This window comes from Halictus rubicundus, chromosome 2, assembly GCF_050948215.1.
Source record: "Halictus rubicundus isolate RS-2024b chromosome 2, iyHalRubi1_principal, whole genome shotgun sequence".
NCBI classification, from domain to species: domain Eukaryota; kingdom Metazoa; phylum Arthropoda; class Insecta; order Hymenoptera; family Halictidae; genus Halictus; species Halictus rubicundus.
The window spans coordinates 10,069,530-10,092,697 of NC_135150.1; the positions used below are offsets into that span (position 1 = coordinate 10,069,530).

General features: G+C 34.7%; 1 protein-coding gene across 1 annotated transcript; it reads right to left on the reverse strand.

Annotated features, from left to right (window-relative positions):
* Window positions 1–226: 226 nt before the first annotated feature.
* Window positions 227–22,871, reverse strand: Inx7 (innexin 7). The gene is made up of 7 exons (XM_076805110.1): window positions 22,540–22,871; window positions 22,363–22,453; window positions 15,785–15,857; window positions 9,684–9,861; window positions 7,165–7,502; window positions 6,192–6,382; window positions 227–3,179 (listed from the first exon to the last, which is right to left on the reverse strand). The coding sequence occupies exons 1-7, from the start codon at window positions 22,625–22,627 to the stop codon at window positions 2,873–2,875; spliced, it is 1,266 nt and encodes a 421-aa protein (XP_076661225.1). The 5' UTR covers window positions 22,628–22,871; the 3' UTR covers window positions 227–2,872.
* Window positions 22,872–23,168: the final 297 nt, after the last annotated feature.

Genomic DNA, 23,168 nt, shown 5'->3' on the forward strand with positions numbered 1-23,168 from the left:
TTATTATGTATGTAGTTTTAATAGATTAATAACAAAATTTTATTCAATTTATATTAATACTTGATGATTCAATTTAAGGATAGTTATGTTACAGATCTGAGTTCAAGAGCAGTTCTGAGTTAGAACTGTGTATACAGTTCGAGGATATTATCTTCGGAGAATTGATCTCTTGTAGTTAACTATCCCACGCTTTTCGCATATTTTACATCCCAGTAGATGTAAATGATTTCTTTATTTTTTCTGATCTGTAAAAATATACAACAGATTTTTTACTGTTTCACACAGTTTCTTCTCAGAAGCAAATTCCTCATCAGTTCTATTTTCTCTTAGCTTTTCAATTTGAGGGTTTCCAGCACGCTCAATTTTAAGTATTTAAAAAATGTATAATATACACGTCTCATTTTTAAGAACACATTACACAATATTTATTTCTTCGTATATTTCGGATGATATTTACAATATTAACAGTTTTTATTGTCTCCACTTCTACAAAATCGTTTCCCTAGACACTCGCGTGCCTTTCTTGTTTGGCAGTATTAAATATTAATATTTGTTAATATTAAATATTAATCATTAGGTTAAATTGTACAGTGGCAGACAAAAGAAAGTTTAATAGTAATACATACGATAAATACCACGATTTTTACAAACTGAAATATTATTTAAAAGCAGCAATGAATAATTTTATTAATACTTTTATCTTACAAAATAATTAGAACAAAAAACTACGAAAATGGTTAGAAAACTAATAGTTTATGTAAAACAGTAAAACAAGTGAAAAAGTGGGTAGACAAGAGTACGTTTAATTCTATATTTTTGTGATTGCAATTTCTATATTCGAAATATACTTGATTTTAGAAAAAGTAATGTATTCGCGAGAAAGAAGAGAAACATCGACAAATATGTACTAGTTCTTAATATTATCACAATGCAAAATATTTTAATTTTTGACACTTTGAACATTTTCTGGCACTATCAGCAATTCTAATTGTTAAAGCGAAGCTCTGCAGGAACGAACATTTTATTCTGAGATGAGAGCATTGCTCATTGCTCGTGAATTTATTTACTGGAATTTCTTCCATTGGTTTGCTGTATCCCGATCTAAATAAATATAGTATTGCTATTGTCACTATCAGGGCAGTTGACTATTGCTGCAGCAGCGGTGCCAATGGAGTGCGAAGGGTTGAACTTACTTTTGTCCATTGCACACTTGTACAGTGTAGAAGGGATAATATTACCAACATTTGAAAAACGGCTGAAGTGCTAAATTTACTAATACCCACTTACAAAAATATCAACTTCAAACTTTCTTTTTGTCCGCCAATGTATACAGTGAATTACAGTAATATTGACACACTTTTAAAAGGACCATACGACTTGGATTTTTTTTTGAGAAGTTAGAACACTTAGTTTACAATATAACGTGAACAAAAATTTTGGAAAAAATTGAAATTTATCGGAATTTATTTGTTTATTTATCGTATGTGGATCTATGTCGAAAATTTAAAAAATACGCTTTGCAGATCTGTATCAATTATACGTATTCTGAAAATTTCATCAAAATCGGTTGATGAGAAAAACGACATGCATTGAAAGGTGTAAAAATCCTTAGATTTATTACAGTTGTAATAAAATAAAGTAAGTAAAACTGCCATTCTCGCCATTTTTGAACGTTTATAGCTCATCTCAATGTTCACCAATTTTTATGAAATTTTCAATATAGTCTCAAAAAAGAAAGTTTCAGTATTTTCCCTGTAATTCCACCAATTGCAATTTTTTCTTTTTTTTTCACGTCATGCAGTAAACTAATTGTTCTAACTTCTCAAAAAAAAATCCAAGTCGTATGGTCCAATATTAAAAAGTTATCCTTTCAAAAGTTGCCAATATTGCTGTGGTTCACAGTTCACACTATATGTGTATTCTGTCTATAAGTTCGATCTCGGAACCGAGTGGTTCTAGACAGCATTCGGTATACAATTAACCATACAGCGCATAAGAAACATAATACGAGGGGTATAAATAGTGGAGCGTGACAGAGCTACCTTCGGTTATATGACCTCTCTTGCACTTTCAAGATTGCTAGCTCTGAGCAAACCGCCAGCTAATGAAATCTGACAGTAAAATGTACACCACATACTATCTATAACCTCCCGTATCTGAGAGCGTGTTTATAGATAGCGAGCGCCGTGTATTTAATGTCAGATTTCATTAGTTGACGGTTCGCGGAACGAGTGAGGAGCGTGAAAATGAGTGAGAAGTCACGTGACCGAAGTTACACATACGTACTGTCCCTGCCGCACAAGTAGTCGCTCGAGACGGCACAGAGACAAGAGGGAAGACTCAATGGGTAGGCTTTGCGTCATACACTTTAGCCAATAATTCGGCTAGAACCGAAAGTTCGTGTGGAATGACCCAATCGGACGGCTTACAACCGCATTCTTGCCGAATTCCTGCCAGGAGACCTCTTGTAAGGCATGCAGAGTAGATGTACACCTCTGTCACACTCAGACTTGCCGGACAGGCTTATATTCCCCTCAAAATGCTTCCCCCTCTACCACTAAATGTGGCCCGATTCTCCTCTAGCGGCTCTCTGCGCGATGGGATGAGCGGCATCCCCTCTCTCGTGCAAAGAGTCACAAAGGAGGAATCTGATGATGAGGGGGGGGGGTGTAGCATGCGGACTGTATTCTGACATGCCTGGTCACACTCCAACATTTATGCCTCTATGTATGATTATGCTTTCGATGCACTTAACATGGTCGACCGAAAGAACATCGGCTTTGATGATCAGAACTCCGGTGCGTCACGAAAAGGCTACCCGGAAATGAACAAAAAAGGAAATGAACAGAGCATCACGCGCTATCGATCGAAGCTAAGTTTCCTTAGATTTATACGGTTCGCTGTATAGTTGGATTGTGGTAAGTAATGGGTCTGGTTTCTTCGTCAACGGTTCCTCTTCGGGCGTAGAGATTTGAGCACGAATCCGCCGTTTGGCTTGCATGTCCTCCGCTAGCTGCTGAAGAAGATCCTTGAAGACGTAATTGTCCAGGTTCTTCGCGATGTAATAGAGGAACAGCCAGTCCCCGAAATGGTACTCGTGAGTGACAGTGAGCATGCCCCATGGGTTGTATTTCCCGGGACAGGCAAACGCGAAAACGTATTTGTTGAAGAGCGTACTCCTACGAATGCAACAAACAAGGGTTCTAGCTGTGATTTAAATATGGTTCTCGTAGATCAATGATGGGCAAAAAATTGTAATTTCGAATGCGAAATGTATTTAAATATTGTGTTCGACTGTTATGTTATTTCTGTGTAAATTACAGTAACGCCACGATACAGTACTCTCTCCGCAACTGTCGTATCTTCGGGTCCTGCGAGCGACAGTTCTGAAAGAGGTACATGCCACATTCTTTGTAGTGTGCCGAACGTAGAGAAGGATAGCGATTGAAATAGATAGAAGAACTGAGGTTTGGGCGTTCGGCAAAGATCAAAGGACTCGTGCCTGCTCAGTGTTTTAAATTCAAAAATCAAAATTTCTTATTTTTGGTTTTTTGTGAATGAAACTTTTTCCATCATATTCGCCCCGTGTTTCTGATAAAAATAACACCAAACACCATACAATTATGATCATAATTACTTGTGTGGCAAGCAATTAAAGTTTTGGACTTGACATTTACAATGGAGGTACATGAATTCTTAACTTCGCTTGTTACACAAGTAATTATGATTGTAACTATATCGTGTTTGGTGTCATTTTAATTAGGAAAACGAGACGAATACGATGATGAAAGTCTTAGAGAAAAAAAAACAAAAATTACAAAAGTTTTTAAAAATTAAAACTAGAAAAGAAAAGAATTTCATTATTATTTTGGTAAATTAACCCCGCAGTCGTTAATGAAGATTTTTGATTTTGTAATAATAAAACTTATAATGAATAGCCCTACTAAACAAGTCCTAGTAACGGTAAATGTATACATATAATAATGTGAAGGGGTACTTGAGAAAAAGGGTCGAGAACCACTGATATAGATAATTATCTATGCTATGGTCTATTTTTCGAAACAAGAGTACCGAAGACGATTGATACGATAGGATGCACGACTGTTATGTTATAATTGATGATGTACGTTAGATTTCGTCTTTTGAAAAATAGGGTATGTTACAACTGATGTAAAAAAAAACAGTTCGTCCAGCAAGAATAAACAAACCGCCATATAATCCAAAGATATAATGTATAATTGATACAAAGTGATTTATGTCTTTCATCTATTTCTGAAAATGTGTAATATTTCCAAATGAGTAATAATTCGCTTTTCGGTAAATATTACTTTTAGCGGTCCCAACTCCAATGACTTTGACCTTGACATATATTGTCAAGAACGTCATTTTTAACAACTTTTGCCTATACATGTACCCGTCGCTCGGTCTTAGTTTTCAAGATAATCGCAAAAAATTTTGTGGGTTTGCGGACGAAACAACAATTCCTTCTTCAAAACAATAGACGTAATATTTACCCTTAGAATAGTTGTACCTTTCTTTACTTGCCTACATTAATTTTCTATCACGTAGAATTATCTTTTCGTAGAATTATTATGCTTTCTGAAATTTATGAAATAAAAAATTATTATTACCGATAAGAAATAGCTTAATAGTGTCATTATGAAAATCCCTCTTTGGAGTTCCATATATTGTAGCCTAATGTTGTAATACTTGTAACGTACTCGAAAGCACGAAAAATGTGTCACCGCGAACATGTCTTTCAATGAGGAATTGGATACCAACCGCGAATAAGTATACAGCATATTTTGATCTGAATTGAGTTAACAGAGTAATATGATTTTACAGCTCCTGTAGATCATTTCAGCACACACAGATTGCAGATATTACGTAAGAAGGCGTTGGAATGTTGAAAACACGAAGCGTGCTAGATATGAGAAAGTTACGCAATAATAATTAAGAAATAATGCGTTTAATAATGATTGAACTACCCAGTTAGCCAAATCTGTTTCGAGCAAAGGGTGTAGGCGGATAAGGAGGTCAAAAGTGCCCCCAAACCAAATTGAATTTGCAATAGGCCACTCGATAGCTTATCCAAAGAAAATGCTTTGTGTCAATTTTCAACCATATATATCGACACGGGGGTTAGTAATGGGGTGACAAAGAAAATCAGGTTTTTCGGTATTTTTTCTTATCCTCTTTAATTGAGAATTTTGAAAAAATCAGGCATATTTTAGCTATTAGAATACACATTTACGAATTTTTCCAGAATTTTTAGCTTCGAAACCGAATTTTAAATATTAAAATTAAATAAATAAATACAATAAAATAAATAGAAAATTAAATAGATTTTGAAATGCCGATTTCTTGTAGAAGTTATGAGATACTAAGTTTATATTTTTACAGTTTTAGCATCTCGTTATGGATGTTAACATATCATTTTTTCAGATTTTTCAAAGTGAGGACGCATAGATAAAAAAGTCATAGAATATTCATCTGATGCAACAGGTTGTGCTGGAATTAAACGTTATGTTACTACTGTAACTGTGCAAATGGTAATCGCACATCTATTCCGTTGCATCTTTCGATGAAATAAGGGTCTAAGACACAGGAGAATGTTATTACAACATTATGAGTTTAGTGTAACCTACAAATTGATCTATATCAAAATGTGTTAAATATACTTTAATAAATGTGAATATAAAAATGGAATATAAAAATTGTCCTATTAACTTAAACAAAACTAGACTAGATGAAATTACGACTTTTAAAAGCAAAGATATCTTTTTCGCTGAAAAAAATCAACTTTAAACGGAAAAAAATCGTACGCCACATTGAAGATGATCTATTATTGTCTAAGTCAATATAACAATTTCTTATTTCTTATATTCCAGTCACTTTTATCGCTGGGTGCAAGCTACCATGCTGGTAATATAATACAACTCCGCCATTTTATAGCTTTATGTAACAAAAACAAATATGAAAATAAAGCTAAAATGTTGCTTAATATTCCCTCCAAGAAAATCTTTGTTTTTACAGTATCTTTATATGCGAAAAAAAATGTCAGATTTACTTCATTTCATTAGGCTTACAGGGTTGCATACGCCCTTAGACCTTCATTCCCGGTTGGTATTCAATTCTCAAAAGGTAGCCGATGCAAATATGGGGACATATGACGTATAAACAGTAGTAACCTGGCATGCAGCAGCATCGTTAATATCCTCCATACCAATCCTAAACCGGTTATCACCGACAGAATGATAAACCAGTACCACAGGAACATGTAGATCTTTTCGTTGATAATGTTCAAAGCCATGACACAGAGGGCGTCGATGTCCTGCACAGTTCCGGAAGGGCCGTATTTGTAGAATCTACACTTGGTAACCTGAAACATACGCGAAAAGGATTACAGATCACCGGAAGCGTTTTCCGTGGCTTTGAGTCGTTCCATTCGAGTTAACACAGCTCCGCTTGACATTCAACATTTTTATAACAGTCGAAACTGGTTCCACGACGTTTTGATGTTTCAATACGGAAGGTATTTCCGACCTTGTCTAGGTGTGCTAGGTGTAACTATACTTGCAACGTGCCATGCGATTAAAACACTACTTCTGGAGCACTGATAACTTCGAGATATCCTCTATTCACTTGAACGATAACAGCAATCATAACGCAAAAAAAAAAAATGTAAAATAACCGATGTTCATTCCTACCATTCTCTAAACAATTTCCTCGAAGATAAATATTGTATAGCGAGAAACGAAACGAAGCCGTTGACAGTATCGGCGATTTTTCGTTCCAGGAAATCGAACGTTTTTGCAAGGGCATGTTAAGCGCGCTAACGCTCGCGTGGACTCATCCTTGGATCAAGATACAAAGTTTGTTTTGACTCAGATTCTCCATCCGACTGCTCGATTCACAGTAATCTGCCCGAGGCTGACAGTTACTCGCGGTACTCTAGAGTCTAGAGTTCTATAGCGATCCAAGAAGTAGCTAGATGGAAAAATTACACCATCGCATTACAATGCAGTTCATTTATACCGCTAAGGTATCGAAGGCTGGAGAGTTGTGTCATTTCGAAGAGAACAGTTTCAAAGTGTACACAGTCTCGGGATATTCCAACAGTTCCCTCTGTAAAGAGGTGGAGGCGCCCGTCGTTGGACGTACCTTTGGAAAGACAACGTCAAGGACATCCATCTCTCCGTGGGACATGTCACCGCTCAGCGCGTGGCCTAGACCGAGGAAAGCACCACCCAGGAACCAATCGGTCAAATAAATTTGTACTAGAACGTTGATGAAGTTGAGAACCTCGCAGAGGCCTAGGTAGTAAGCCCACGGTCGGTTCAGGTGGATGCGATTCACAAAAGCGATGCGGATCTGTCGGATCTTGTCATTTCGATCGTTCTTTGAGGGAATGGTTACATCATTGTCGAGCTTCATTGGCTCGTCGCGCAGGGCCAAGGTCGACAAATGCAACCCGGAAACCATGTACTTCAGACGACCACCTGGACTGGCAGAAATGATTTATTTTACACCGGACCTCAGTGTTTCGCATTTGTTGAAGGAGCGCTTCTAAAGAATTATATTGTATAGTCCAAATAATAGAATATATATATATACAGGGTGGCCCACATAACTCTGAACAGCTCAATATCTCGAAAACTATGCCATCGATTTTAAAGTTCTTAGCCTTAAATTGCATGGAACTGAAGGGCCTTTCTGACTACATAAACGTGAAGTGGCCTCCCTTCCCCTTTAACGGGGGAGGGGAGGTACCTTTGTAATTTTAAATGGAACCCCCTATAAAATGTTACATATTTAGATTCTACCGGAAAAAACAAGTCAATTTTGTCTGAAACATTTTTTTGTCAGATACTTCCATGATGAGATATAACAGTTTTAAGTTTCGAGTTGTAGGTACTTGAAGCGCTCGGAAATAGCGTTATGGAATTATACGCGCTTGAGTCCTTTGCTTATTCGTGAAAAAATAAAATGTACTTTAAATTAAATGTTCAAAATGTCCACCACGGGCTTGTAAACATTTATTTACTCGAAACATCAAAGTTGTTCTAACATTTTTTAACATTTCGGGAGTCACTGAGCGCAAGCGTCACGTATTCTTTGTATCATATCCTCTTTTGTCGTCGGTGGTTCAAACATAATTTTGTCCTTTACATATCCCCATAAGAAAAAATCTAATGGTGTTAGATCGGGGGATCGAGGAGGCCATTGACGAGGTCCCCACGACTTATCCATTTGTTCCCAAATTTTTCGTTCAAAAATTGCCTGGTGATGATTACAAAATGTGGAGGAGCGCCGTCTTGTTGGAACCACATTTCTCTTCTAACGTGCAGTGGCACATCTTCTAAAAGCGCAGGCAAATGATTTTTTAAGAAATCACAATAACTTGCAGATGTTACAGTTTCTTGAAAAAAATATGGTCCAATCACAAAATCTCCTATTAAGCCACACCAAACATTTAAAGACCATCGATGTTGAAAGAGAACACATCGCATCCAATTTGGGTTTTCCACGGCCCAATAATGCAGATTATGTCTATTTACATGCCCTGAATTCATAAAAGTGGCCTCATCGGAAAAAAGTATTTTGCACAAAAAGTCGTTTTCCACAACATCCTGCAGCCACTCACAAAATCTTACGCGGTGATCGTAATCTGCTATCGAAAGCTCTTGTGATAAAACCATGTGATATGGATGATACTTTTGCCGTTTCAAAATTCGTTGAATTGATGAACGACTAATATGTGATGTTTGTGCAAGTGTACGTTGACTAATATGAGGATTTAATGTAATTGCAGCAAGAATACTGGCACTATTATTTTCATTAGTGACAGCTTTACTAAGCCGCTTTTCTAAATTATGAAATGTTTCTAAATTATGAAGCGCGTATAATTCCATAACGCTATTTCCGAGCGCTTCAAGTACCTACAACTCGAAACTTAAAACTGTTATATCTCATCATGGAAGTATCTGACAAAAAAATGTTTCAGACAAAATTGACTTGTTTTTTCCGGTAGAATCTAAATATGTAACATTTTATAGGGGGTTCCATTTAAAATTACAAAGGTACCTCCCCTCCCCCGTTAAAGGGGAAGGGAGGCCACTTCACGTTTATGTAGTCAGAAAGGCCCTTCAGTTCCATGCAATTTAAGACTAAGAACTTTAAAATCGATGGCATAGTTTTCGAGATATTGAGCTGTTCAGAGTTATGTGGGCCACCCTGTATATATATATATATTCATGGAAAACCTCAATGAAAACAGTCGTCTGATCCCTTTACAAAAATTCCCAAACAAGGCCTACAAAATGACGTTCTAGAAAACCCCCTTAACACAATTGAGGTAATACAGTTTTCTTTCGGTATAAGATGATGTCTCGGGACAGCTGTCGACGTATTGCGGGTGAGGGTACCTGACATTGTTCTTGAGTGGGCCGAGAGTTTATGGGTCACATGAAGTTGTCCGACAGACCATAAAGTGGTCGGCCCTGCAACGATATTTTTCGTTGGAAAAGGATAGCATATGACCCTCTCGTTTTGGCACTAAGCAGTGTCGAGCGGACAACTTCAGTAGAAAAAGAGGGGATAGAGATTCTCTTATTTTGAACGAAGCATCGTCATGCTATATCGAAAGAGAACCGTATATCTGCACGTTCGAAGAAACTGACCTTCAACATGTCGCCATAGGTAGTGAGGCATGTAAAAGAAGATCGCCTGAAAAAACAGAACGAAAGGAACCCACTGATAGTAAGCATGGCGTACGATGGAGTCATCATTGCCGGCTGGACCTACTCCCGGATGTGGCAACTGGCCCGACTCGACCAACGTCATGTTCATGTGCTTCGCCTGAAAAATTCATTCTTTCGTTTCGCATAGTTACACCGCGCGTTCTCAGCGGAACAAGTATAGTGGCTTCGTAGATGCTTTTCGAACTTACGATGATTGCACTGTTCAACTTGAATTTGTAACTTGGAGTAAAATATTATTTCGTTTATGGTTTACTATTTCTGACAGCGTTTCATTGGTTGAATACGACTGTATACGAGTGTATTGGAAACATCTTTTCATTGACAGTAATTGTTAGACTCCGGATCTTTATGCAAAAACTTTGCACATTAATTGTAAGACACAGAAGCTAAATAGAAATCTATATCTTTCACAAATAATTTTAATATAGCGAAAATAATGTATCAACACTCCTAAAGTCTTTTAATCTTTTCAATGTTCTAAAAGAATCTTTTGTCATAAATGCATAAAATCCGGAATCTAGTGATTGTTAAAACAAAGATCAAATTCCCTCCCACCCTCTTTTCACCACCAATTTTGAGGGCTATTTTCACCCACTAGATATGGATCATTGCAGATAAAAAGAAATACGTGTCAAATATTTTTCAATAAATTATACAACTGTATAAATTTCATTAAAATCGGCGTGTTACACTTGGGTGATGTTCCTTGATAGTACACGATCAGCGTAAACAGTTTCATTGCAAATATCAAAGCAGCATTAGTGAAAAATTCTGCCAGATTATTTTATTTTAAAGAAAAGTGCAGCTGAAAGTCATCGTTCCTTTCCACAAGTTTACGGTGACAATACGTTACTCAAAAGAAGTTGTAAAGATTGGTTTCATCGATTTAAAAATGATGATTCCAATGTGAAAGACAAGGATCGTTGTAGTGCTGATGCATGTCAGATACTCGAAGAATTGTCGAAAACCATCGCTGTTAATCGTTATCGAGAACAATTAGTCAATTTAAGTGGAGCATTGATAGAAAGACATCCAGAATAATGCAAAAAGACACAACAAAGCGATTTTTGAGCATGACAATGCTAGACTAGACATTGCAAAGTCAGTCAAAGAAACATTGGAACTGCTTGGATGGGATATGCTACCACACCTGCCATATTCGTCAGATATTGCGCCATCAGATTACCATTTATTCCGATGAATGTAGCATGGCCTTTCCCAGAACTACTTCAGTTCTCACGGGTATCAACAAATGGCTTGATGATTGGATCACTTCACACGAACCGAATTTCTACTATCGCTAAATCCACTTATTATGTGAAAAGTGGGAAAAGGTTACAGTTAACGATGGAAAATATTTTGAATAAAGAATCTCTATTTTTCTATTCGAACAAAGGACTTTGATTTACCAGAAGAACGGTAGACATTTATTCAAGTAGCTAATAGTTTCCACTCGCATACCAGTACAGTGTTCTCTCGATATATGTCCACAACACGGGTCTACCCAGGGACAATTATTGGCTGGAAGATTGTACTATTCTTTCATACACTGCCAAACGTAGAACGGCTCGGGTATATCGGTGTGAGACTACACTAATCCAATAACAAAACTTGTTTATTTTTCATTATTTTTTATGGGACTTTAACCAAAATATTCGTGGCATTTTTCTAATAAAAGTGATACCAAATAATTAATAAACCACAAATACCAAATAATAAATAATAATTCCGATGATATTTACTCGTGTTATGAACGATGAAAGTTAGGTACTTCCCATTACAATTATATTAACGGAAAATTAGTGTAAATATGATCAAGATGCTATTGTGTTTGGTACCAATTTAATTAGAAAAATTCCACAAATATATTGATGAAAGCCATATAAAAAAAAAATTAATAATAAAGAATTTTGTTATTTTGGTATTATGTTTACACTCCTCGGCGGCCGAGGCCACTCGAGCTTCGCTGTTCTTTTCTATGTTCGGCGCGTAGCAAAGAATAGTATTTCCTGGACGACATATGTCACTGGGTAGACCCGTGTTGTTAATATATATCGAGAAAACACTGCATTCGGTAAATTCTTCTGAAGAAATTGATATAGCTTAATGTTACATTATAAATAGACTACGTAGTATCCTAGTAGGATTTGTATGCAAAATAAAAATTGTGTTGCATTCGTTACAACATAAAGGAGTGACATATACATTTATTTCTTTTCTTGATGATTTCTAATAAGTCCAAGATGATAAAATAGTATTTTCATATTCTTGGAATATTTTCATTATTTTAATTTTGATCTACCCATTTTTGTCATAAATACATACAATCCGCAGTCCAGTTATAAATCGCTATATATTTAAGAAAACATAAATTATGAAAACGAAATATGTACTCCGACATTTCCTACGTCCCGAATTAAAATCATTGGGAGTGGATAGTAATGAATTATGATTTTAACAAAACAAAAGTAGTAAAGTAGTAAACAAAAGTAACAAGCTTAATAAAACGCTATTCGCTATACGACTCATTTTCTGTACTTTGAATGTGATCCCCATTCACGTTCTTCCAAACAATTTCGATCTATCCTTACATTCTTATTACTTTTTCAATAGCTATAAAACATATATTAAAACCAAATTAAGAATTCATAACTATGCATAAAAATGGTCACTATATGATTATTAATAACAATTTCCATTCTAATACGCATTTTTTGCAAAAAAATGTATTTCATATCGTGATATACACGAATATTAAATTTTTCCAGAAAATTCCGCACTGTGACTGTGGCGGAGAAATGGCAAAATTTTGGACAAAAATCCAAATTTGTTTACGAATGTATATGTATTGTTAATTATTCACAGAAAATTTAATTGAACAATACAATTAATAAATTTAAAAAGAAATTAACAAATTTTCCACAATAGATCCTAAAGGAAAGGTATGGGCGCTTCTTAAAAAGTATATAAAATTAAGTGTAGCAGTTAATTGCAAACAAAACTATAAAATCTTAAACTATAACAAGTAATATATCGGAATATGTAAGAATCTCAGGATATATTTTGTCATTTTGGTTATATGTTAATTTGAACTTTTATATTCCAGGAATAAATACAACCACCATTGAAAATTTATACAATAAATAATCTACTTTACTAAATATAAAAAGAATGGATATACCTTGGCGAACACTTTCCATTATACAGAATTATTATTGCAACATTCATCTACAATTAATGCAATGGTATTCGATTTTGCGCACTCTAGAGAGTGGTTACTAACGTACATGCAATGGTAATTATTCAGAAAAAATGAAATTTAACAATAAAATTAATAAATAAAAAAAAATAAACAATATTTATGCATAAAAATGATTGTTATATGATTAATAATATCAATTTCCTTCTAATATGCAGTTTTGCCAAAGGAATTTATTGTACATCGTGGTATACACGTGTAGTGAGATATGCCATGTTTGTCCGCACTGTGCTACGGGGCGAAAACGACTCAGGAGTTGTGCAAAGCCCATTTTGAATGGAACCGATGACACCAGAAGAGCTGCGGCCCATTGCCGAAAATTTCAAAACGCGTTTGAGGCTTTGTATCGGCGCAAAAGGTGGACGCTTCGAAACCGCTCGAATATATTGTTACTAAAGGCCAATAGTTGGTATTTTAAAATTCGTCAATTTGTCAAAATTATAATAGAAAATGTTTAACTTTGTTATTTCTTGTCACCATGTATTAGAATTATTAAAACATGGAATACTGTTTCGCTTAACTTCTGTTTCTTACAGTTGACTTAGACCATTTTGACTTTGCATGAAATTTCGCAATCACTTGCGAAAAACACTTTTGAAATTTACACACAAAATGCGAAGGTATTCGTCGACTGACTTATGTATTTAATAGAAATACTTTACACGTATTTCAATTACAAAAGCATTCGACGCTGCCTACCACTGAAAAAAAGGAGGACATTAAACAAATGTAAGAGATTAGGACACGTGCACGACCTTTTCGCTACACTGAAGATATGGGTCACAAATGACCCGGTGTTAGCCTGGCGAAGATTAAAGCACGTAACTAGTAATTTTCAGTAGAAGAAGTAATAACGCTATTACGTGAAGTTATTATTCGTTAATTAATGTTCAAACTACATACAAATATGTTACTCTGTGTAAACTCTACGAAGGACGTTTAGAAACTATGTATCCGTTTAGAAACTATGTATGTATATAAAATGGTTGTTATTCGTCAAAAAGAGTGCTTTGTTTATAATGAATTTATGCGAACGTAAAACTTTTGACACTTATTTTATCAGTGGGCTGCAGATTTTATGCATTTATGAAAAACATGAATTAGTTAAACACAAAACAGTGAAGACTCTTAAAGAATTAAAAAATATTGTTGTATTGCTTTTAGTTCATTAAAATGATTAACCCTCAGATGGTGAGATTTGGGTCTGTTCTTACCCGGAATTAATGTTCCTTAAAAATTGAGAAATTATGTGATTTCTAAGCTACAATATGTAACAATATTGTACTTGCTAATTAAACCATCTGGTATAAATAATTAATAAATAAAATATAAAACGTTTCGTCTAAATTCTAATTTTCTACTAGCCAGTTTAAATTGATAGCTTTTCGAGATATAACTAATAAGATTTTTATAAATTTCAGAGAAAAAGGTTTAAAACTACATAAAAAAATTGATGCATAAGAATCTGAATAAATTTAGACCTGGAGCAAGGGAAGGAGTAAATGTTTATGTAGCTCCTGTATAGTGCAATTAATGTTGACAATTTTAATTTACATAAAAATCCACAGTCCATTTATCAGGTACTCAGGTATTATAGAAAATGAAAATGGCAGCTTATTATACTATGACCTTTACACGATCTTCAGTATGCAAAATCGAAATGAATTTTTACTGCGAGGGTTATTTCCATGATTGAAATATTAAAAATATATATTGTTTGTATTGCTTACATAATGCGCATGTTTTGCATATTTACATTACTTATATTGCTTGCAAGAATGTATTGTTTACGTTGTGCTTGCAAGGCATACTTATCTCGTTAAATTGAGTCAATTTATTAATTAGTAAACTCTTGGAATCATAAGCATTGACTCATATCTCATGAATCACAACTGTGTAGAGTGTGAATAACAATAATATGTAGTCATTGTGCAAAGAGTCAGAATTGGAGAACATCATTTTAAGTAGTTGATGCAGTGACGGGCAGCGTCGAGTACTTTTTGTAATTGAAATACATGCAGAATACCGAATACTTCTATTGAATACATAGAGTAAGGGACCTAATTACTGTGGGGGTGCCAATTACTGTGCCTATTTTAAATATACTTATTTTTAAAGCATAATGAATATTAAAAAGGAGATATTACATTTTTTCATTAAAATCAGTTAATATATACGTTATATATCTCTTTTTTAATATTCATTATGCTTTAAAAATAAGTAAAATTAACATTAAAACTGAAATTTTCATCATTTTCACGCCAAAATCTACAGGATTACGTTTCAAAAAGTTAAAAGTTTCTGGTTTCCTGAGGTAAAGTTTAACCAAATACCGCCTTAATAAACCATTGTTTATGAACAACGATTTTCTGATGAAATGTCTTCATTGGTTCATTTTCGCTCCTCACTATATAACTCTATACATAAAAATATCTCTTTTACTATGCTACTTTCATCTTTCTAGGCTGCATAAGCTAAACATACTCGCTGCATTTTACAAGGAAACGTAATACAAGAAACATGATTGGTGGTAATTTATTGCCTGTATTTTTGCAACGGATAGCCTTGTTTGTAACTGTAGAAATACTGTAAGGTCTGGGTTAGTAGATCTATATCGGGTCTACTCTCGTTCTCTTCATAAATTTTACAAACATTTTGCAGTGCAACCGATTCATTCTTGAACCGTGGGATCTCGACATGCAACAGTTTCCAGCGTTCAAGAGCCACTATATTTGTTCCACCCAATAACTTCGGTATTTACCACTGTGTATGTAGAGTTGAAGAAACAAAAAGTGTTGATCACATGTTCCGGTACCCCCGAACCGCTGATGCACCTTACCGTGAAAGAAAAATCGATGATTACAGTTCCCTGGTATTATTCAATTTCATGGAAACGACAAATTGAGTCTCCCGGAAAGCAAGAATTATCTGTCCCATTTATTAGATGTAGAAACAGGGTAAGGGACCCAATTACTGTGCCTATATTAACTATACTTATTTTTAAAGCATAATGAATATTAAAAAAGAGATATATACCTATATATAAACACAAAAATTATTTAAATATAATTGTCCTAGACCATCCAGTTCTTGAAATATTAGCAAAAATAGGGTTTTCACCCCCAATTTTGAGGGCTATTTTCATACCCTAGATATGGATCATTGGAGATAAAAAACAAAAGTGTCAAATATTTTTCGACGAACTATATCCTGTATAAATTTCATTAAAATCGGCGTCTGACACTTGGGTGTTCCTTGCTAGTGCAGTCGCATATACTTACTGCTAATTTCTGATATTACGTTGAGAAATTTCAGTGTTATACAGTGTTTTGTTAATTGAGGCGTCAAACAGTAAAAAATCAAAAGAATATGTTCATTTGAACACCTGTATTGATATAATTAAAAACTTAATCGGAACGAACTTGTTTCAACATCTAATATTACAAATTTTGCAATTTTTGTGCGATTCGCATAAAATGTGGGATACACGTATTCGCATCGTACATATTCAAGCCTTCGTTGGATTCATAAAAATGGTACACAGATATTATTAATTTCTAAATCACCGATCAGAAGCGATGTTTAATCATTTTTCATTGGAGGAACAGATCGCAAATGGAAATTATTTATTGTGAAACTGTACCTGACCGTCGATTTTAATTTGTTATGGTCAAAACTTTTTAAACGTGAATATTACTGACGTGCTAGTTTCATTTCATAAAAATGTTTATTTATTCAGCAATAAAAATAAATATTTTTCACTGTAGTTACAGTGGATCAAAAAAGTAACTGTACATAGTACAATAGTACACAGTACAATAATAAATAGTACAATAGTTAATGTCGAAGTCTACTTTCACAGAACATCATTCACTTTTTAGGATATATGTTCATGATACAGCATGTGAAAAGCTAAGTGTATTGTCTTTTAGTTAATTAATAATATCGAAATAAACAGTTTCATGAAATAAAAATTTTTAAAACAAAATCCATTTCTTTAAGTGCGATAGTTGCGATGTCCTATTTTGTTATTACATACTGAATAAAAAATCTATGAACAAAAGTAAAGAATAAATGTACATTTAAGTACACACATTATACTATGTGCATTTATATATTCCAGTATCGGTATAAATTTTGTTAATGAAATATGTAAATTATTCTGACTAACTGATCTATAAAATTAAATTACAATACTAATGTTTATATACACAATATAAAAACTGTACGAATACGTTCTTCCCTCACTTTTTTGTACTGAAGGCAATTTGTACATGAAATAATCGGTTTATTAAATATAAAAGTGTAAACGAAATTTATTATTACATAAATGTTTATAAATTCCATATATGTTTTTTAGTAACACATTTTAATATCACTATTATGGGAAGTTGAAACTCTTCTATTCTCATATGCTTATACATTTCTTATTGTTAGTGTACTTCTTAGTGACTTCAATGAAAATTTAATTCTTCATTCTGTGACTATGGGCTTCTTCTGACAGAATTTTCAAAATGCGACTTATGCTATGTATACTATACAGGGTGGTCTACCTTGTAAATAAATCGATCCTTTCATGCGAAAATTAATAATCGAATTAATTGTATTCTTAATAATTAGATTAAATGAAATAACGTAAAGAGCGATTAATTAAAAATACACATCCATATATCTGTTAGATTCGAAGATAGCAAAATATTGTTGTTGTATTTAACAATTAGTAACACAAAATTAATTATTTGTAAATGTGTAATGTGCTATACCCACTTTTAAATGTATAATGTGTTGTAATTATTTGTAAATATGCAATGTGTTGTAATTATTTGTAACATTGTTGTAACATGAGAGCAGTAACTGGTAACTCATTCACCATTTTCATATTGGCGATAACACACAATGTTAACATGATAGCAGAAAATAAATAATAAAGTTAAGATAAAATACCATTTGCATTCTAGGACATTGTTTAATAATTCATTACGATATGTCCCAATGATTAAGTACAGTCGGTGAGACTGGTGGACGAGTTGCGAGTGTGGTTCTTTCCACGTTGCAACAATTTTATGGCTTTTTGGTTATGCTCGACACCAATTACCATGAATTTTCCAGCTGATTGCCTGAATGATTTTATTGTTAACGAAGTATCGTCCAAAGAATTTAATAATGATGAATCAAGTTTTTACTAATGCCATTTCAAAGTTTACCCTTCGTTTTTTATAACTTTCATATCATCTCCTGTAAATATGTAATATGTAAAATGTAAATATGTAATTGACATGGATCTACAAAACGTATTTTTTCAATTTTCGTTACAGGTTCGGATAAAAAGATTGTAGAAAGCAACTTTTCCGAAATTTTCGTTACACGTCATCTGCTGAACTAACACTTCTAGCTTCACATAAAAAAAGAAGTCGATTGGCCCACTTTTAAAAAAGATATTTTTATTTAATTTATTTGCTTATACAGGGTGAGTCACCTAACGTTTACACCTCAAATATCTTTGTTGTTTGTAAAGATGCGTCAAATAACTTAAGAAAAAAGTTGGCTGAATGAGGCTCACATGATGCCATAAAAATATTTGTTTTTATTATTTTTTTTTAGAAAGCTCAAGGTCAACTTCATTTTTTAAAATGGGACCACCCCTTCTTAAACACCTACGATAATAGTCGCTTTCATCAGGAATTCCGTGACGATAATTACTTGATCATTCAAGGCCACAGACAGAAGAAACGTATAAAATTTAGAAAGATTATTTTTACTAGAAGATAGCGTACAAATACGTGCTCCAACAACAGTTGAAGATATGCATCAGCGTATCATCAGAGAATGTAAGAATGTCACCTCGGATGTACTTGTCAGAGTTCGACATTCCTTTCAGAATTCGTTTATAAAAATGTATCGATGTAAACGGCCATCATGTCGAACATTTATGAAATACAGGTATTCTGCTCTTATATTTTAAATCTTATACGTTTCCTCTGCCTGTCACCCTGAATGATCTTGAGTAATTGTAGTCACTGAATTCGTAATGAAAGGGACTATCATCGTAGGTGTTTAAAAGGGGGTGGTCCCGTTTAAAAAAATGAAGACTACCTTGAAATCTCTAAAAATATAATAACATGAAAACAAATATTTGTATGGCACCGTATGAGCCCCATTGAGCCTCTCAACTTTATCCTTAAGACATTTGACGTATCTTTAAAAGTAACAAAAATATTTGAGGTGCAAACGTTAGGTGACTCACCCTGTATTTGCAAATGTCAACGACATTTCCAGCTATGTCAAAGCGATGTCAACGAATTCAATTATCACGGTCAGCCAAAGTCGACCAAGGCAGATGAAGCAAAACACCTATTCATATTTTTCCAGTCATAAAAGAGAGGACAACTTGTCAGTGTCCACTTCGTAAAGATTGTGTAATTGTTTTTCTCCTTGGCAATGTTTTTTCTAGTATTTCAAACTTCGCAACAACAATATTAGCATGAGCTTTCAAACCATTTTAAAAAATGAATGACAAATAAGAAATCTCATATGATTTCAAGCAGTTATATACACGTTCAACAATAAACAAATTGATGCAATTGAAACAGGAATTTTTTAACGTTATCTATTAGTACTATTTTCAGTTTTAGCAATAGTTTCCGAAATATTCAGCAGCCATATGTATATGCAGGGGGTCCCACTTGAAGTGAACCTCATGAAGCGTTCAAATTTTATTTTGCATAAAGATCCACGGTCTACTTCTAAAACTTTACGTGGGATATCCTGTGTATAAATATTGAAATTCAAGAACCCCACAGATCGTCGAATCTGTCCTAACAGTAGCTATAACGTTTCAGTATTAGGTTATTCAGTTATTAGGTTATAGGTGGTCGATTGAAATTGATCAAGGCCATTTCAGTTTTCAAAATGATAACAGCAGAGAACGTGTTTACATCCTAACCTTCATCTTTCTGAATAGCATATTGTTCCTCTTTATTAACCGTTTTTTCTATCTTCGATCTAGCGCAGATATAAGGATGTATGTGTACAAGATATGTATTCGGCATCAACTAGGAGAAAATTTTAGGGATGATTCGGCATATCTAAACTGCGCATTTTATGCATTTATGCAGTGGCGGATTTATACCTCTGTCGTCTAGGGGCTCCCTATACACCTCAGCTCTCCTTAAAGGAACCCTTCCCGCTTGCTCCCTTTTACGCTTTCCTCTCATAGGATTTTCAACAGCACAAAGCACAAAATCTTTAGTATCACTCTAATTTTATTCAACCTATTTTTCAAATATGGGTAGAGTTAGATACGTACATTCTGCATTCCTCTCCCGTAGGCTTTAAATGATTTCTTGTAATTTCATACAAACATGTTATTTTTATTTTTAGATTGGTTAACATTTTCATTTTTTTTTTTTTTGTTGTTGTTGTGACCTGTGTCTTTGGTATTTTTTCAAAAATTTTCTATAGCTCCTCTTAAATCCGCCACTGCATTTATAATGAAAATCAGTAAGTGAACCTGTCCACCTGAGATATCTTCGTTCTTTTAAGTAATACGCGAAAATGTTTCGAATAAAAGTTATAAAATTTATAGTAATAGTAGTTTTTGACAAGTAGCACGTGAAGGAGATATGAAGGTTACTTTCAGTTTTATTAGATGGAATGACTTTACGCTCGATTTCCATATAATGGTAAACTCCGAATAAAAAAGTATTAAGGTGGATACATTTCTCTTGAAACTTACCGTTTCTGACATGATTTCACTTTATTAATTATCTCAGAAACGATAAGTTTTAGGACAACTGTATCTTAGCATTTTCTTATTTAGCATTTACCATTCTATTGACATCCAGTAAAAAAAATCAGTCATTCTGTTGAAAAACGCGAAAGTGATCTTGTCCAACTTGTCAAAAAACAAGTTTGCTTCAAATCCTGTAACTTTTATTTGAAACATTTTCAAATAAATGTAACAGCAAAAGGATAAGGTCAACTTATTAAAACTGTTACAGAAGGTGGCAAAATTCCATTCTAGTAGTTTGCAATTAGTACAGGAAATTTGTACATTGCATAAAGATCTGCAGTCATGAGTGTATCATATGCAAATCGAGAGTAAAAAAAATTGCGATATCGGTTTTATTTTTAAGTTGTAAGCAATGAAAGTCAACTCTATGCATCAGTGATCTTGATCCGTCTTACACGCGCCACCATTGGCGATTTAGGATGATCTTATACTATCGTGAAGAATGACCCTTTCGATTTTCTCCGAACTGTTACCGGATACAGTAATGTCTCGATTTATGTGAAAGAAATGCGCACGATGTTTATGAAAAATTGATCTTCAGGAGTCCAGTAATTCAATTACCGACAGGTACAACGTGACACAAGATAAGATACATCAGTGAGACAACGCTAATTTAATGACAAAACTTTTATGCTCTCAATTATATTTCTATGAAACTTTCACCAACAGATTCGCGACATTTTCCTGCTTGAAACGAAACCAAACACGATCTGATTAGGAGTATATTTGATCGCTCGATTGACGATTTAATAGAACCTCGATTATTCGAACCGGTGATATCTAAACTACGTGTTTTACATGTAAACAATTCAATCCGAAAACGGTCTATATTTATATTGATATAGATTTATTGTACAAATCTGCAAAGCTTTAAGTCTAACACTGTAGCTAATTAACTGTTCTGTTATCCGAACACTCGTATGTCACTGATTAGTGCGGATAATCGAGGTTCTACTGTATCGTGAATTAATGATGCAAAAGTGTGCCGTGTTTGTCATCATTTCAATAATTATAATTAAAGACAAGAAAGTTTTATCACTGGATTATCATTGTCTTACCGATACACTGATGTCAGTTGGTCGTGTTTACTCGCCATCTTTTTCTACGTTCGGCGCTAGTGGTAAGAGATCAAGGAATGATGTCAGTACACGATATAAGTGACATTTCGGTCCTGAAATTTTCACCAATATCGAGTCATTACTGTATTCTGTGTTTACGGATGAAACGTTCCTCGCGACTCGTTCTGCACGAACATCCTGCGTTCGATGTCAGCAAGTTAAAATTCCATAAACGATGAATGAGAGATACATATAGTAGACCGCGGATTTCATGCAGATTACGACAAACGACAATGCCAGAGTATATTTCAACACAACACAACAAGGTTTCTGTGCCACTCGAAACCTAAAGAACCCCTGACCGATAGAAGTAATTTCCCATTCAGCCACATTTGCATGACTATCCGCTGTCTAATTGTTAATGTACGTTACATTTCGTTGCGTCGACTCGTGATTAGTCGCGACCTTCGAAATGCTTTGCTTCTCTACCTGATGTGCTCCCCGAAGAATTGCCTAGACGTCACGAGAAGCGAGCCAACCAGCAGAATGAGGAACGTGGCTCTATAGTGTAGCTTGAAAACTGATCACGGGAAAACAAATAAATCATTGTGTCGGACGGAAAAATGAGAACATAACTGGCACACGAGCCGAATGGTTTTTCGTTACCGATATTGTCGATGGCCACATAATCTTGGGAAACTTTCAGCTTCACGTGGTCCTTGAGGACCGCAAAAGTGGCTAGCACGGTAGCCATTTCTGCAAGACTTCTTCAGTTCTGTTAGAGCAACGATACCCTCATTCGTTCCCACAAGGATAGTCCGGGTTCCAGATGTACCGATGTCCAACGACAACTTCCGGTGTTCTCGAACCACGTGAATTTTCCCGACACGGTTGATAAACGACACCAATTGAATGTTGATCGAATCCGCACTGAACTCTTCGAGCTGGAGTAATTCTCATTTCTTGTGTTATCACCTACCACGATTGCGCAGTAGCTTAAGACTGGCAACGCTTCACGAAACTAGAAAGAGTCAGCGTTATTATTGTGAAGGCACTTATTCGCGCTGATAAGGTCAGATAACATCAAAACTGGAGTGAAGAATATAATACGATCACGGACGAGCGGCACAGCGGGACTCCACCTAGAATCATTTCCTCTGTGAATGACTCGATCAATCTAGTCGATACATATATCGGAGTCCAGAAATCAACGGACGCTCGACTATACCGAGGATTATACTAATCTATATATTATACGAATTGATACATTTTTTCTAAAACAACCCAAGCATTGG

What these genes read in the sequence shown, in the direction of transcription:
- Inx7 (XM_076805110.1), bottom strand. Translation starts at nt 22,627, where the DNA reads ATGGCTACCGTGCTAGCCACTTTTGCGGTCCTCAAGGACCACGTGAAG. An exon ending in TCAACTCTACATACACAGTG is followed by an intron (nt 9,862 to 15,784) that starts GTAAATACCGAA and finishes TGAATTTTTCAG; the next exon opens with GCGAAGCACATGAACATGAC. An exon ending in TTGACGTTGTCTTTCCAAAG is followed by an intron (nt 6,383 to 7,164) that starts GTACGTCCAACG and finishes CGTATGTTTCAG; the next exon opens with GTTACCAAGTGTAGATTCTA.